Raw genomic sequence first — 18761 nt, forward strand, 5'->3', positions numbered from 1 at the left:
CAAATAGTAGCTAAATCAGTAGTAAGGCTTGCACTGCAGTTTCCTAGTCAAAAAAGCTGGCAATGTAACAGTGATTGCCTATTGCCTTATTGAATCTGCAAAGCATAAGATAGTAAAAAGAAGGAGGGGTTAGGGTTTTGGAAACTTGAATCTTTGACTAAGTTATTAAGATCAATCCCACCCCCACCAATTTGTATATATATTTAATAATTTGTCCAATTTGCTAAATATGACAACTGTAACTATTATATTGCCATACCATATCAAATATATTAAAAGTATTAGTTAAATTATTGTTTAAACCAAATGTGTTGAACCCATGCCCTTGGACAGCTAGTAACGTGGCCCCATAAAATCATAAACTTTTAATATTATTATTAAATATTATATACATTAACTATATTGTCTATTTTATATGTGTCCTAAGACAGTTCTTCAATTTGGCCTGGGCAAGCCAAAAAGCTGGATACCCATCGGTTAAGCTAAAACCTTTTTTTTTCTGCACAGTTTATGAAGGTTGAAAAAAAGCCTAATAGTTTTCAGAAGCTTTGAGTGGGAAGGTATTGTTAAAACCAGTGCTTTTTTTGTAAAAGAAAAAGGTGCCGGAACTCACACATGTCATACAACCTGCCTTGCCTACCCTACAAGGTTCCATCCAAAAAAGGTGCCGGAACTCCGTTCTGAGCATTCTATGAGGAAAAAAGCCCTGGTTAAAAGTAACAAATCTCAGTTACAATCTCAGTTGTAATTCTTTAGAGTTTAATTAATATTGGGAAATCATTGGAAAAAGTGTGAAGGTACTGTACATTTCTACCCAGCCTTTATCTCAGATTGGTTGAATTTTCCTATAGAGTGTATTGATTATTTTAGAAATAAAATGATTATAATAGAAAAATTGCCAGGTTAAAAATACAATTAATAAGAAGTCCGGTTTCGGACTCACTTGACGAGCAATATTGTTCAAGGTTCAGAGAGGAGATTGGGAAACGTAACTAAAATATGCGGTAGGAAAACACTGAAACATTTTAAACATAATTAAGCCAATAGTTTCAGCAAAAGAAGATGATGTTTTTAGACATTGCAAAGAAAGGTTTAAGAAATTTATAAATTAAAACTTTAACTCCTAAAATACAGTCCTGCAAAATACCAATTGTGAACTTTTATATTTATTCTTAATAGTTGAGTTTTGAAGAAAATAAGAAAACCTTTATGGCATTTTTCAAAAATGATTTCATCAAATAAAGGTTTGAGGACTAATCTTTGAATACTTCTAGAAATTTGGATTGAATTCCCTTTTAAACTTATTTTGCAGTATGTTTGTCCCTTTCTATTTAAACCATTTCATTCTGTTTCAGTGTGTGTTGGCGAAGATGTATTTATTACTGACAGTTGTTAGGGTTTCATTTCAAACAAACTTAGGTAATCAGAGATGCTGTATATCACTGTCGATCATTTTCCTGTCGATCATTTTCCACAAAACATTTCTTATCTGGCTGTCTTGTTTGCATAAGGCTGATACAAAAGCTAATTCTTGTGGGCAATACCGTTGAGCCTCTTTTCTCCTCACAAAGTAATTTATTTTAATTCGTCATATGGTCATCTTGTTCAGTACAAGTGTGTGTGTGTGTGTGTGTGTGTGTGTGTGTGTGTGTGTGTGTGTGTAAATTATTCAAATTGCTAATAAAGAATTAGGGAGGCTGATATGGCCATTTCCTCCCTAATTCTTTATTAGCAATTTGAATAATTTACACAAATAATGAACTGTTGTAAGTTGTGACTATAGCCTGCGGATAGCCTTGGGTTAGGCTGAAACAGGAAAGAAGATTTAACCAGCAAGGTATTCAAAAGACTTGACAAATACTTAACATATATATATGTGTGTGTGTGTGTGTGTGTGTGTGTGTGTGTGTGTGTAAAGGTAAAGGTTCCCCCGCACATGCGTGCTAGTCGTTTCCAACTCTAGGGGCCGGTGCTCATCTCCGTTTCAAAGCCGAAGAGCCAGCGCTTGTCCGAGGACATCTCCGTGGTCATGTGGCCGGCATGACTAGACACCAAAGGTGCACGAAACGCTGTTACCTTCCCACCGTAGTGGTCCCTATTTTTCTACTTGCATTTTTACGTGCTTTCGAACTGCTAGGTTGGCAGAAGCTGGGACGAGCAACAGGCGCTCCCTCTGCTATGCGGCACTCGGGATTCGACCCGCCAAACTGCTGATCTTCTGATCGACAAGCTCAGCGTCCTAACCCACTGAGCCATCGCGTCCCTATAATCGGTCGATCAGTCAGTCTTGGTGTATTCGGATCTTTTCCCGTGTAAGATTGAGGGTGTCTTACACGGGAAAAGACCCGAATACGGCAAGACCTCACTGGTTAATTGTTCTAACTGTCAGGAAGTTTCTCCTTAGTTCCAGGTTGCTTCTCTCCTTGACTAGTTTCCATCCGTTGCTTCTTGTCCTGCTTTCAGGTGCTTTGGAGAATAGCTTGACTCCCTCTTCTTTGTGGCAGCCCCTGAGATATTGGAACACTGCTATCATGTCACCCCTCACCCTTCTCTTCATTAAACTACACATACCCAATTCCAACAACCGTTCCCTATACGTTTTAGCCTCCAGTCCCCCAATCATCTTTGTTGCTCTTCTCTGTACTCTTTCTAGAGTCTCGACATCGTTTTTACATCGTGGTGACCAAAACTGGATGCAGTATTCCAGGTGTGGCCTTACCAAGGCATTGTAAAGTGGCATTAGTACTTCACGCGATCTTGATTCTATCCCTCTGTTAATGCAGCCTAGCAATGTGTTGGCTTTTTTGGCAGCTGCAGCACACTGCTGGATCATATTTAAGTGATTGTCCACTAGGACTCCGAGATCTCTCTCACAGTTGCTACTATTGAGCAAGGTACCACCTATACTATACCTGTGCATTTGATTTTTCCTGCCTAAATGTAGAACCTTACTTTTTATATATGTGTGTTTGTATGTGTGTGTATATATATATGTGTGTGTGTGTGTGTGTGTGTGTGTGTGTGTGTGTGTAGTACAGTATATAGATTTTTAACAATTAATGGAAGCTGAATGCATCAATATATTTATTTCTTGGCATTCTATTAAATTTTGTAGTACTGGGACTGTTATTTGAGAACTTAATATGTGGTGATGCCACTATTTGTATAAAATTGGCTAGATGTAAGTTGTAGATATGAATATACTTAATATAAAATACATATTTTGCATTTCCCTTGCTTTGTAGTGCTTTTATAAATAAACAAATTTAAAATGTATATAAATAAGCATCTTACAAAAGAAATTGGGCAGTTAGCAAAAGTCTCCCAAAGCGCTAGAACATTCAGAAAATGTCTAAACACATTAAAGAAAAAATTGAATTATGATGATGTTAACGATGGTTTGTCACACAGTCAACCAGTAGTTTAGACTGGGTTTTTATCCATCTATCAAGTCCTTCCCAGGGACCTGGGTTAGGCAGATGTTTGATGATGTTTAAGTTATGCTCTCAGGATGTAAGTGGTTCCAAGTAAAGCTGCCTTCTGCAATTGATTGATGGTGAATTTGTCAATACCACTAGTGTTCACATGATGCTCCAGATGTTCTGGAATTTCACCCAGGCGCTTATTACTATCTGTCAAAGGAGCTATCTTTGATTTATTTTGCCACAGTCATTTTATTTAAAGGTCTTTGTATTGCTGCTTTTTCTGGTTCTTTTTCTTCAATTCTGCTTCTTCAAGTAGTATCACATCCATTATCCAGATGTGTTTGCCTTTCTTATCAACGGTTGTTAAGTTCTGGGTATTATGTGGCAGGTGCTTGTCTGTTTGAATTCTAAAGTCCCAGAGCACTTTAGCTTCTTCATTTCACTTTGTCTATTTTCTTCTGTAATTCTTGCTTTCAAGTAAATGGTATTTCTTGCAGATATTCCATTGTTGCTACTTTGTCATGGCATTGTTTGTAATTAGTCTGTGCAATTTTCTTGCAGTGGCTAAATAAGTCCACTGTTTCTTCACTGTTAAAACATACTTAAGTTGAAGTATATGTCACATTTGGCTTTTGATCTTCTAGGCAATGAAAATAAAATTTATCTGTGTAACCTGGAATCTCTATTAATAAAGGGCTTACCTTAAGCAGAGGTCAGAATAAACTTTATATCACAAAAATCACATGTTCAGTTGACTCAATCTCCTTACATTCACAAGGGCATCATCATTGTGTGGCTTAGATATTATTAAAACTTTGTTCTAAAATTGCTCAGGAGAAGGCATTGATACTGATTCTTTTAAAGAACCAAGGATACATAGTATGAGTAGGTACCACTCTGATTTTGTCTAAAAGGTTAATACCTTTTAAAAGTTTGGCTGTTTATGGCTCTGTATCATCTGTCTTTAGCTTAATTCTCTCCTTGCCTCAGTACAGTATAGCAGAGGTCCCTAAACCTTTGGGCAAAAGGGACCAGTTACATGGAGAAAGGTTTTTCCACGGACCAGAGGGGATGTGGTTTTGTGTGCTGCCTACTTCCCACAGATGGGCCTTTGGTTGTTTGTGCGGCCCGGTTGCTGGCATGCCGCGGCCCGGTTGCTGGTATGCTGCAGCCCGGTACTAGGCCACAGACCGGGGGTTGGGGACCCCTGCAGTATAGTGTATGCCAGAAGTTAGCAGTTGCTTCATTGAAAATTCCTAGTTTGCAGTTTGGCTGTAAAACTGCCCCAGCACTTGGATTTGTGTCTTTCTAGTGTTAATGGTTGTCAGCTTATTCCTGATCCAGGCAAATACCATTGTTGACCATGCATTTGATTCTGTTCTAAGGAAACACCTTCTAATTTCAATGTTGCACTTAGGAAAACAGAAAACATGCAGTAATGTTTTTGCAGTAAATTTGATGGTAATTGTCTGTCTGATTTCTATGCAGAAATTCTTTTAGAACAGCTAGTTTGACTACTATATTACATTTTTAAATTGAATGAGTGCAATTTGCTGCTCTTGAAAAGCAGGAAATATATGGAAGGAATTATAATTGGTTGTGTTTGTTGGTAATACTGTGTTTCCCCCAAAATAAGACCTACCTTGATTTTGGGGGGTGAGCCTAATATAAGCCCTACCCCCAAAATAAGCCCTAGTTTTGGAATGGGGCACACGCCTAAAAAGCCCCACTTAGCATTGCAGCCACGCCCCCCGCCGCCGCCTAGAATTAACACCTGCCTTGTCTTGATGGCCCACTTCTTCTGTGGCCGAAGGAAATGCCTCTGTACCTGAGAATGAAGCTCCGGCCTGCATTTCACCATCAGAGGCCTTCCATAAAGGCCTCTGCAGCCAAGAACTGAGTTATTGATTGAATCCATAGCTCGGTTCTCAGCTGCAGAGACCTGAAATGCAGGCCGGAGCTCCATTCTGCAGAGGCATTTTCTTCGGCTGCAGGAGAAGTGGGCTGGCTGGCTGGAGTTGTTGGTGCTGCCACCGCAAGGTGAGACCATGGAAAAGACAGCCCCCCAAAATAAATCATGGTGTCTCTTTTGGAGGCAAAACATAATAATAAGACCGGGTCTTACTTTCAGGGAAACACGGTCGTAAGGCTATTGTGATTTGAAATTTCTGTGACATATAGTACCTTCATATTGCTTTGTAATAGAAGTCTAGTCATCATAATTTTTACTTTTAAATTTATGAGGGTGTTAAATTATGTGAGAATATTTATTATAATTATGTCTTCTTCAAAGCTGAATGAACGTTTCCTATTTACTGATTTATTTATTCATTCATTCATTTACTGGACGTTATACCACTTAAAATTAACCATTTCTGAAGTATCTAGCTGAGCATACATTTTGGAGAAGAAGTGTTCAGTGGTTAAACTTAAACAGATGAAAGTCTGGACAGCTGTTTGAATGACTGAAAATAAACTTTAGAAGTTTGTCCAATTAGTCCATTGAAAGTTTAGTATAGGAAAGGTCATTGGATCATTGGATCCAGTCCCTTATCACTCCAGGGATGTAAATGAAAGCAACTTTTTCGGAGATTTGTCCAACCCTCAATTTAAACATCTCCAGCAATAACTTCAAATACATCATATCTCCAGGTAGTTGCTTACACTGTTCATCTACTAGGTAGCTTTCCCCTATATTTAATTGGAATCTACTTTTGTATAATAGTTCTGTTGCTCCACATCTTGCATCCTGGAATGAAAGAAGTCTTGATTGTTTTCTAAGTGCTTCAGATATTTAGAGAATCATATACTTTAGCATAGGGACGCGGTGGCTCAGTGGGTTAGGACGCTGAGCTTGTCGATCAGAAGGTCGGCAGTTTGGTGGGTCGAATCCCGAGTGCCGCGTAACAGAGTGAGCGCCTGTTAGTCGTCCCAGCTTCTGCCAACCTAGCAGTTCGAAAGCACGTAAAAATGCAAGTAGAAAAATAGGGACCGCTACGGTGGGAAGGTAACAGCGTTCCGTGCGCCTTTGGCGTCTAGTCATGCCGGCCACATGACCACGGAGACGTCCTCAGACAAGCGCTGCCTCTTTGGCTTTGAAACGGAGATGAGCACCGGCCCCTAGAGTCGGGAACGACTAGCACGCATGTGCGGGGGAACCTTTACCTTTACCTTTTTATACTGTACTTTAGCATTCTTTCCTGCTTAGGGCTATTTAAATCTCTTCATAAGGATTAGTTTCTAGTTCCCTGATCAACTTTACCATCCTTCTCGGAATCTGTTCCACATGACTAAAATTCATTTTAAAACATGATCTCCAGAAACTGATACAGTTCTGAAGGTGGAGTTTGAGTCAAGGTGGAGTAGTGTGCTAGAGCCAGCTTGTACTGACTTGCAAGAGCCAATTGTTAATTTTTTGGGAATTTTGTGGGTCATTTGAGAGCAGAGCTAAACCTCTATGGCTGGTGAACTGATTAATCGTTCTGCAAGTAGTGGCAGGGGAGTGGCAATGGAGCTGGAAGGGTTGGTGAATCCTGCCAATTTTTTTCTCTAGAAAGCTAGTTGCTGAATATTTACCACAACACCCTTGGGAGTGACTAGTGTGGAATAAAGTGTAACTGCAGGTAGTCCTTGTTTAGTGACTATCTTGTTTAGCAACTATTTACAGTTCCAACAATGGTGAAAAAGTAACTTCGTGACAAATCTTCTCATTTATAACCTTCACTGGTCTGTAAAGCAAAGGAAAGCTGATGACAGATCATAAGTATAGTTGCAGTTCCCCTTAATGACCATTTCACTTGACAACTGAATTGCCAGTCCCAATTGTGGTTTCTAAACAATAACTACCTGGTTTACTTTTGGTGATATTGTTATTGATGCAACTTAAAAATACGTTTGCCACTTTTGTACCCAAATTATACTGCTGACTCACATTCATTATGTAACCAGGTTACATTCCTATATTCATATCACAAATACTGTTGCAAAGCCAATTATCCCCTATCCTTATCATTACTGAATTTGGTGAGGCAGGAACCATCACTTATCTTCCCTATTTTGAGAAGTTTTAGTTCTGTCTTTGCCAAGTGCAGCCCTTGCAGTATTATATCTGATTTGATTTCTGTTTCCTAACTGCATTAACCTGCTTTTGTCTGTGTTAAATTTTATTCTGTTAGTTCAGCTTGTTTATCCTGTCAAAATAATTTTGAATGCTGTTCCTCTCTTCTGGGATATTTGATTTCCTATCAAATTTTGTGTAATAAGTAAATTTTATAATACTTCTTACTTCCTCATCTAAAACTTTAATGAAAAATATAGGTCAGTTCAGGGCTCAGGATTGTGAATTCCCACTGAATTCCTAAATCTGCTTTGAAAAAGAGCCATTGATAAGCATTTTCAACTGTATTCGGCTTCTAGCTTTAGAACATTATTATGCTCATGGTAGAAAAACTTTCAGTAGAAGTAATTTAATAATTTAGCAGCTTACAACTATATCCAAAAATAACTTATAATTCACTTGTAATATTTCTGTAATTTGTTTTCCAGAAGGATCTATAATTATCTGAGAGTATATGGGGAGAAAGGAAGACACTTTTTAGCCAGTAGATGAAAATTGAAAGCCACAGTCTGGCCTTTAACTTTATTAAACCTGATTCAAGTTGTAAGAATGCATTAGAAACACAACAACACATCTGAAATGCTACCCTGAGGAATTTGTATTGAACAAGTTCCAAGGGGCCAATACTACAAAATAGTGCCAGCTAAACTCTACCTGTAAGCCAGAGATTTAGTTTGAAATATTAAAGCTGATTCTAATTTGATCCTTGAATCAATTTAAATCTTAAGTGGGGCATCTGTAGATATGTGATATTTCAAATATTACACTATGTACAGTATTTCTATTACTAGCAATGAAGAGCTAAAGGAAATATTATATTCACTGCAAAATAAAAATGATATATAGTCCTCAACTTATGAGCACAATTGAGCGCAAAATTTCCATTGCTAAGCATGACTGAATTTGCCCCTTTTTATCGCCTTTCTTGCCACTGTTGTTAATTGAATCGCTGTAATTGTTAAGTTAGTAGCACAGTTGTAAAGTGAATCTGGCTTCCCCATTGACTTTGTTTGTTAGAAGGTCGCAAAAGATGACCACATGACAACCATCATAAATATGAGCCAGTTCCCAAGTGGCTGAATTTTGTTTTTGTTTTTTTGTAAATATTTTATTAGAATTTTTTAACATAACATAAATCATTATAAAACAGAATGTTGTCTGGGTAACATTTATAAGTGGCTGAATTTTGATCACATGACCATGGGGATGCTGCTTTAAAAAGTCATAAATCACTTTTTTCAGTGCCGTTGTAACTTCAAACAGATATTAAACAAATTGTTGTTAAGTCGAGGACTACCTGTAATGGAAAATGATATCCTTTGTCAGAATTCTTTGACATCTTATCATTGCATCTTGTGTTTCTTAGATTGTTACAGTAAATCAACATTTGGGTTTTTTGACATCATTTTATTGCCATAAGGATACAATAAAGCTGGCATCAATATGTATTGAAGTAAAACTTAATTTGGAATATTTTATTTTGCAGTCCTTTTTTAAAATAGCATTTTAAAGGTTATTTAACCTTTAACACTATTATTTTGTACCTAAACTTGGTAGACGTTACCAGCTATTAATTTAGAACTGATCAGAAAGCAAATAATTGTCTTTGGAATATTTACTTAAATCAATATTAAGATCTGTAAAACCTATCATTTGTTGTTTTCATTTCCTTACAAACAATTCTGAAGTCATATTTATAAAACTAAAATAAACTATCAAAAATCTTTTATCTCTCCATCAATCACCGTAACAGCCTTTTTTTTTGCCTTTTAACTCAGTCACCCTGATTGGCATGGAGCTGAAGGAACCTGTGCCCCGATTTTAAGAAGGAAAACCCTATTTTACCTTCACAAAGAATTGTTTTGGTCATCTGAAAATACAAATCACCAAGTAATTCAGGAAAAGCAAAATGTGTTTATTAAAGGGGGTCATGTCTTTATACAGGAAACAGATACAAATGATGCATACATTGGGTATATGTGATGTGTCAGAAAGCAACAATAAAAGACATTGTTTAGATGTGAGAAAAGACAGATACCCTTAAAATATGTTGTATCTTCCCCTTTTCCCATCTGTGCTTGTTTCTTTAATACTTGCAACATTCAAGAGCACTATTGTTTAGTTTATGAATAGGCTAATTTTTGTATATTAAAAAAGAAGTGGATTTGGCTAAAAAAAATAGTTTCCTGAAATTTAAATGAAAGCATGGATCTCATTCTAAAATGCTAATATCACCTTTAATTAAAAACCTAATAATGAAGCCTAAAGTTTGAATTAATAGTTTGAAATGAATGTGTATTCCTTAAGTGTATTGAAAAGTTAAAGTGCATATGCATGGAGCAAACCACTTTTAAAGCACTAGAATTTATAGCCAGGAATGTTCTTTCTGATTTAATTCAGAGTTCTGTTTGGATTCAGTACAAACGTTCCAGATTAAATGCAGTCTTATTTCTATACAGAAATGACATATGTTAGTTTTTGAGATGGCAAGTCTGTTATTTCATGAGTAGATTATTTATTTTCTTTAAGTTTTTGTTTTAATAATGAAACCGTAAGTTCAGATTAACTGGATACTGTTCTTTCATTATCAATAAACTTTTAGCTATTAATATTTCTTCCACATTCATTCCATATTTACCATTGTGAGTTAGGTTCTTCATTATTTATACTTCTGCTTCATGCTGAAAAAAAATTACTGATCTGTACTTCTTATGAGTGATGTTATATCTAGTTTGATATTAACTGAATCAATTTTTGAATTGGAAAACTTTTAATTGCTATAAAGCTCTGATTTAGTAAAGGAAGCTAAAATATTGTGTAATTAATTTTTCATGCGTTTTCTTGAAAATTAAAAGCAGTTTAAATAAAATATGTGATTACATTATTTATAATATATTATTTATTTTAGAATGTTAAAGGCTGCAAAAATAAGTGTTGAATATCCTACTTTCCTTTTCATATCTTTTCATGATAGTGGAATTTTAACTTCATTAATTTTAACTACATATTAGTAGGATTGAAATTAGTTTTTGAAATATTAATAATTCTTATGATTATTCAACTTTTCAGTTTTATATGCTACAATATTCTATACATTTTTATATAAGAAAATGAAAAAACTATAAGTTTCATAAACCTAAACTAAACTGGTGACTCCAAACTACTGATGATAATGAGGTCTTTAAATTAACAAGTCTTAACATATTTTAGTTATGTATTAAAATAGAGGAGAAATATTCATTTGCCATGTTAGTTCAATGAAAGGTTCCAGTAAACATTGTTGCTATCGTAGAAGCAATTAGTTAATAGATGAAGCATATGTAAAGTTTTGAAGAGTTTATTATATTTTCATATGTATAATATTCCTTAATTAAACTAATGCCAGATTTGGTCGACCTGGAGTTGAATGCTACTGCCAACATGATAGTGGTGCTGCAGTAATCCAGCTTCAGTTTTTGATCAATGAGGTTTGTAAACTTGTATCTGATTCCTTTACCAAGGGGTTGTTTTTGTTTTTGGTAGATAATTCAGAAACTTGTTCTATTGTACTGGGTGGCTAGTTACTATTAATGGTATTTAAAAATGTAAGACAAATTTGCTGATTTTCTTGATTAAAAAAACACCATTCAGTAAAGATTTTTTTAACTTAAAAATTGGTCTCTGTTGCTACATTTAAAAATTAGTTAATTATGAATATCCTCATTTATCCAAATATAAGGTTATGTGTTCTTTCTCCTTTTGGTAGTGTTTGCTTGTGCTTGTTGATGTTTTTATTTATACTGTTTTTTATTATTAAATATTAGTTTAATTATTACAGTATGTATGATAAAATGCAAATTGAATAAATGACTCTGCCTAATCTAAGGAATTATTGGATAATAAGTTATAGGAATTTCTGTTAGTGTATATACTTGGGTAAAATGGCAAATTATATTTTATCATTCAGAGCCACTTTTAGTTGTATACTGCCTCTTTATTTTATGCGTACAAATAAAGGAGATCAGAAGAAGAAGAAAGGTTCTTATATTAAATTATTGACCCCAAATGACATAATCAGAAATAAATGAAGTGGATCTTACCACTTTGTATTCATATATATTGATTATACCCTTCAATTGTTATTGTGGAACTAGTCTTCCTAAAAGGACAGTGTCCTTAAATCTCTGCAGATTTTAACTGAATTTTTCTCTTTTAAGGGTGCCCTTGTGAGTGCCTTGGCTGATGATACCTTACATTTATGGAACTTGCGTCAGAAAAGACCAGCTATATTGCATTCCCTGAAATTTAACAGAGAAAGGTAAATAAATAATTATACACATATGCACACATTCATACATCTATTGTTTTCGTGTTATACGATCAACATTAGACACTTTTAGAAAGAACACTTTAGGATTACTAAAAATCTTCCTCAGATTAGTACAGCCAAAAAAGGCATCTTGCACTATAAAAAACCCACAAGAATAATAGATGCATATAAGATTATTTTAAAAGGCTATATGTCCTTAGTTTCATTAAGATGGTAAAAAGCAATAAAATGAAATACAGGTAGTCTGCATTTAACAATGCTAATTAGGACCAATTACTCCATTGTTAAGTAACATGATCAAAAGGAAAAGAAAATGGAACTGCACCACTTATTGGTAGTAGCTCTGGCAGTCCCAGTTAAGTGAGGAGGTCAGATGTCCATGACTCCCAACTTCCTGCTGGCTTCTCCATTGACTTTGCTCATGGAAAGCCGGCAGGGAAGATCACAAATTGTGATCAAGTGACCGCGGCGACACTGCAATGATTTTTAAGTTCAAGATCCTGTCATTACTACTACTTATTCAGCACCATTGTAAGTTTGATCACTGAATGAGTAGTCATTAAACAAAAAATTCCTGTATATTAGAAGAAAGATATTGATTATAGGAGCATTTGGACTGTTCAATGAGAAATAAATATCTCCCTCGACACCCAAAGCTGTAAAAGAGGAAGTAAAGAAGGGGAAGTGTCTGTAATATTAATTATATGGATCTTAAAATAATTTATGTCTGCCACAAGGCAGATTTCAATGTCTGAATTAACAAGAAATGACAATAAAAGATTTTTATTGTCATTTCTAGACTTGATTTGTAAAACTGAAAACAAATTAGACTGAGATGTGAAAATTCCCTATTAACAAACATATGCTATAAGATCTTTAAATTTATTATTCTTTTAACTGGAAAGAAATCAAAGCAAGTTTGAGAGGGTCATAGTTTTAAACAATTGATTTCTTTAAAACCTTTTAAAAAATTTTAAACCATTTTTTCTTCAATGTACTGACAATCTTAGAGAATATTGGGAAAAACATACAGCATATTACTACCATCGCTTCTCTGCCTTTTGCTTAAGATCAAGTGTAGTGTACATTACTAAGCATTTCCCCCCATAATCTACAAATATTAGACTTTTCTTGCTGCCTTTTCAAAAGACAGTCGCCCCTTAGGTTGTAATTATTAAATTCTGATTATGTTCCTTGATTGTCTACAAGCTACTTACCGTATATACTTGAGTATAAGCCGAATTTTTCAGCCCACTTTTTGGGCTGAAAAATCCACTTCGGCTTATACTCCAGTGAACAAAAAAAAGAACTTACCGAGGACTTGCGCGCGCGACTTGTGTGTGTGTGTGTGTGTGTGTGTCAGACCCGCAGGAATGGCTAGTAAAGGCGGCAGTCCGGCATTTGCGTTTCTCTGTGTGTCAAGCCCCGTGGGCCCGACACACAGGAGGGGGGGACGCCGCTTCCTTACCAGCCATTCCCGTGGGTCTGACACACGCACGCATGCATGAGGGGGGGAAATGCTGGGCTGCCGCCGCCTCTTCTCTCCGCTGCCTGGCCTGAACGTGCGTGCGTGTGTGTGTCAGACCCACGGGAATGGCTGGTAGGGAAGCGGCATTCCGGCATTCCCCCCCTTCCTGTGTGTCGGGCCCACGGGGCTCGACACAAAAAAATGCAAACGCCGGACTGCCGCCACCTCTACCAGCCATTCCCGTGGGTCTGACACACACACGCACGCACGAGGGGGAGAAACAACGCTGGACTGCCGCCGCCTCTACCAGCTCTGCAAGCCTCTGCCGCCCCTTCTCTCCGCTGCCTGTTCCGAACGAAGGGGCGTCCCTTCGTTCGGGCCAGGCTGCTGAGAGAAGGGAGCGGCAGAGCCTTGCAGAGCTGCTCCCTTCGGCTCCTCTGTTCAGGCCAGGCAGCGGAGAGAAGAGGCGGCGGCAGTCCAGCGTTTCCCCCTCTCATGCATGCGTGCGTGTGTCAGACCCACGGGAATGGCTGGTAAGGAAGCAGCGTCCCCCCCTCCTGTGTGTCGGGCCCACGGGGCTTGACACACAGAGAAACGCAAATGCCGGACTGCCGCCACCTTTACTAGCCATTCCTGCGGGTCTGACACACACACACACATACACACGCACGAGGGGGGAAACAACGCCGGACTGCCACCTCCCTAGCAGACCTCCCCTGCGGGATGTGCTGCCAGGAAGCTGAGAGAAGGGGGCGGCGGGGCTTGCAGAGCTGCTCCCTTCGGCTCCTCTTCGGGCCAGGCTGCTGAGAGAAGGGAGCGGCAGAGCCTTGCAGAGCTGCTCCCTTCGGCTCCTCTGTTCAGGCCAGGCAGCGGAGAGAAGAGGCGGCGGCAGTCCAGCGTTTCCCCCCCTCATGCATGCGTGCGTGTGTCAGACCCACGGGAATGGCTGGTAAGGAAGCGGCATCCCCCCCCTCCTGTGTGTCGGGCCCACGGGGCTTGACACACAGAGAAACGCAAACGCCGGACTGCCGCCACCTCTACCAACCGTTCCCGCGGGTCTGACACACACACACACACACACGCACGAGGAGGGAAACAACGCTTGACTGCCGCCTCCCTAGCAGACCTCCCCATTCCTGTTAGAAATGGATCCCAGTACTTCTAATCCTGCACCAAAACAAAAACGCAGGTCATACGAAGCTGCTTTCAAACTAAAGGTTGTGTCAAGAGCAGAAAAAAGCAATAACAGTATTGCAAGTAGGGAATTTGGTGTTGATGAAAAACAAGTGAGGGAGTGGCGGAAAATGAAAGCTGACTTGGAAAAGATTCCAAAGGCAAAAAAGCTCCACGTGGTTTAACAACTCCATATGGGGCTCTAGAGACTGAATTGCATAAATGGGTTATGGAGTGTCGTCAAAATGGTTACTGCGTAACATGCATGGGAATTCGCTTACGTGCCCTTCAAATGGCTAAAGATGACAAATTAAAAGCACCAGGCATTGAAAATTTTGTTGCGTCAGCAGGATGGTGTACTGGCTTCATGAATAGGTATGGCCTATGTTTGCGGCAAAGAACAAAGATTTCACAGAAGTTGCCAAAAGACCTTGATGAAAAAGTGATGTCATTCCATTCATTCATCATAAAACAAAGAAAGATCCATGACTATGACCTGGGAGATATTGGGAATATGGATGAAACACCTATCACCTTTGATCTTCCAAGCAACAGAACCGTGGCAAGTTTGGGAGACAAAACTGTTTTACTCAGAACCACAGGTAATGAGAAAAACCATTTTACAGTCGTTCTGTCATGTTTGGCTAATGGAACTAAGCTGCGGCCTGTCATTATTTTTAAAAGAAAGACCTTGCCTAAAAAGGTCAATTTCCCACCACGAATTACATTGCGCCCACATGTTAAAGGCTGGATGGATGAAGATGGAACAAAAAAGTGGCTGGAAGAAGTTTGGAATGGACGACCAGGAGCAGCCTTAAAGAAAAAACCATCATTGCTAGTTTGGGATATGTTCAGAGCCCACACATCTGATGACATAAAAACATTGGCAAAGTCTTCTCAAGTTACTTTAGCCGTTATTCCAGGTGGGCTTACATCTGTATTACAGCCCTTAGATGTGTGTTTAAATAAACCTTTCAAAGACCGTGTGCGAAAGATGTGGTGCGAATGGATGTCATCTGGTCAAGCCCGACTAACAAAAGGTGGAAATATGATGAAGCCTGACATAGAACTGATAGCAAAGTGGGTTCGTGATGCATGGGAAGAGATTCCAGAGGACATGGTGAAGCACGCCTTCAAGAAATGTGGCATAAGTAATGCTATGGATGGTAGTGAAGACAGTGCTTTGTATGAGGACGACAGCTGTGATAGTGATGACTGCGAACTCTGTGACAATGTATATGATGATAACCTCACACCAGCTACAGCTGAAGCTCTGTTTGGAGATACAGATGAGGAGGAGGAATCCAGTTTTGAAGGATTTTGATGCTTGTGTTTTAGCTTGGTTGCTTATTGAGTTAAGGTTTTTGTACATTTAAAGTTATTGTTAATACTTTAATGTTATATATTGTTTTTGTTGAATATACTGATAATATATTGTTTTTGTTGACCCTCTTTTCCACATGCCTCAATTAAAGCAATTTTATTGTTATCTACCTGTATTTTTATTTTTGAAATTTACCGTGAGCTGCTGCATTTCCCAGCCTCGGCTTATACTCGAGTCAATAACTTTTTCCAGGTTTTTTTGGGTAAAATTAGGGGTCTCGGCTTATACTCGAGTCGGCTTATACTCAAGTATATACGGTACTCTGTTTTTGTGATTTTCTTCCTCCCTGGTTCTAAAAATCAAAAACATTTTGTGGCCTTTATGTTTTAATCACATCAAATGATTGTGAGCAGAATGAACCATATTAATTGCAGTATTAATCCATGGGGATACACCCCCCTAAATCAATTACTACATAAGGCAGGCCCTCTTTTTTTCAAGAGCCTTGGGTGAGCAACTCTGTCAAAAAAACCTTTTGATAGTCTAAGTAACCTGATTCTATTAGATGATTCTTGAATATGTGCCTATTAAAACACCAAGAATTTAAAACTTATATTTACTGCCAGGAGTTCAATTCCTGGTAGACAGTTTGTACCCCACAGAAAAGAATCTCGCCTACATATGTCTGATGAATCATAAATAAGATGAAACCAGTCAAATGCAGCCTCCTGGTGGTCATTATAAATAAAAATACTACACATGCCTAAAAATAGAAAATTTTCTCCACCCCCAACAGGAAGCATGGAAGTAATGTAAAATGTAAAATCTCATCATGAGGCCACGGCATATATAATATCTCTCTGGTTTGAATGCTGATGGAAAGGAAGGTGGATTATATATACAATTCTAAGATGATTTTTTTAAAAAAATAGTGATATTGACTTACAACTTTTAATGAAGAAAACTCATGGATTCTGAAAAGTATGACCACAGTAGTACTCTTTTCACCAGAAACAAATATTCAACTAATCAGTTTGTAATTTCATATATTAATCATGGATACCTTCTTAAGTTGGCATTATATTTACCCCTTTTCCATTTTTTAATTGGAATAAAGACAAGACCTAAATACACTGAATGGTTTTGTTATTCAATAAAAAAATTGTTACTCAAAACCAATTTTCAGAATTAAAATAAAGATTCAAAAGATGCAGAAACTAACAATAGTGATAATACATCAGATTCAGAAAAGGAGAGTAATAAGCAACATTTCATGTGGCAAAATGTGTTTTCTGGTGTGGCTTACCTATCTCTTTTTCTCCTGAAAGCTAGTACTTTCGCTCTCTCTTCGATACAGTTGACAAAATATTATATATGAAGTCATGGGGAAGGTCTAGACCAGGGGTCGGCAACCGGAAAAAGGAAAAGAGCCACTCAGAACCGGTTCCATCACACAAACAAAAAAGTGGGAGCCGCAAAAAGTGTGCGCGCGTGCGTCCACTCACGCGCATGCACAAAAAACATTTTGCGCATGCGCAAAATGGGAGGCGCCTGCGCGGCGACGGGTCTCCCCTTTGGAGAGGTGCATGCGCACTCGCCAAACCGCCAGCATCCCGTCCGGAGACCTGCCGCGTTCGTCAAACATTGACGAACGCAGCAGCTGTGCAAATGGGATGGCGGCGGTTTGGCGAGTGCGCGTGCACCTCTCCCAAGCCGCCGCCATCCCGTTTGCACAGCTGCCGTGTTCATCAATGTTTGACGAACGCAGCAGGTCTCCGGACGGGACGGCGGCGGCTTGGAGAGGTGCGCGCGCACCTCCGCCCTTCGGAAAGGTCTAGACAGTATAAAAAGCTCAATATGAGCAGTGTCTCTTGAACAGTAAGAAGTTGTATGGAGAGACAAAATTCTGTCTTTTCAAGAAGTCAAACAAGGCCAAGTGTCAAGACACAACCTATAGGGTATTCTGTAAGTTTTTTGTCAATGCTGCAAACATTGACGTATTTTTGCACTGACAGTATAAGAGACAGCCTTTTGTTTAAACTGCTTCGCTTCAAATCTTGAAGGGAGGGAGGTTTCAAATGGCTATTTTGAGGAGATAAGAGTAGCCGCGAACAGAAGAGGAAGTGAAACTTCATTGTAATTAAGGGAGGGAGATTATGCAGGATATGATGTATCAAGGGGAGGAGAGGTCAGATTCTGGCATCCCTCCATGAGTGTGCCAATGTTTCGTTTCATTATTAAGACTTTTTAGGTTTAGGTTTAGGTTTTATTGTATTTGTATACCGCCCTTCTCCCGAAGGACTCAGGGCGGTGAACAGGGCATACATAAAAATACAAGATACAAAAATTAAAAAAGAATTAAATAATAGCCCAGTTAAAACAGTCGGTAACAATATACAATATAAAAATCCCCATTAAAAATCCTATTAAGACCCCAACATATCCCCATCAGGCCAGGCCAGCTTGTACAAATAGATGGGTCTTTAGACCGCGACGGAAGGAGCGAAGGTCAGGTGCCGTCCGGAGCTCGACCGGCAGCCGATTCCATAAAGCCGGAGCGCCCACAGAGAAGGCCCTCCCCCTGGGGGTCACCAGCCGACATTCTCTGACCGGAGGCACCCTGAGGAGGCCCTCTCTGTGGGAACGCACAGGGCGGAGGGAAGTTGACGCCGGCAGCAGGTGGTCCCCGAGGTACTCCGGACCCATGCCATGTAGGGCCTTAAAAACCATTGTTTTTAGATAAACAATGCTTGGATTTTGTTTGAAACTGTCTCATTTATCGGAACCATGACATTTTTCATACTGACTGAAAAAAATTGGTTGTTCGGGGTAATACCCTGCTCCCGAAAGCGTTGAGGTATCTTTCCAAGCCATCTGGCAAAGTAGATCTACTGTTTGCTCTTGCCTATGGAGATTCTCAGTCATCCAGGTCACGGTTGTCTCAA

At 38.7% G+C, this 18761-nt stretch overlaps 1 protein-coding gene across 4 annotated transcripts in view; it reads left to right on the top strand.

The window, feature by feature from the left end:
* Positions 1-18761, top strand: part of STXBP5 (syntaxin binding protein 5) — a 121376-nt gene that overhangs the window by 12705 nt on the left and 89910 nt on the right. For all 4 annotated transcript variants that reach the window (XM_081322624.1, XM_081322625.1, XM_081322626.1 and 1 more), the window contains exons 3-4: positions 10928-11009; positions 11739-11839. In XM_081322624.1, coding sequence (XP_081178750.1) covers positions 10928-11009; positions 11739-11839 — 183 coding nt within the window. The remainder of the gene's footprint in view (positions 1-10927; positions 11010-11738; positions 11840-18761) is intronic.

Source organism: Vipera berus (assembly GCF_964194415.1).
Source record: "Vipera berus genome assembly, chromosome: 1".
NCBI classification, from domain to species: domain Eukaryota; kingdom Metazoa; phylum Chordata; class Lepidosauria; order Squamata; family Viperidae; genus Vipera; species Vipera berus.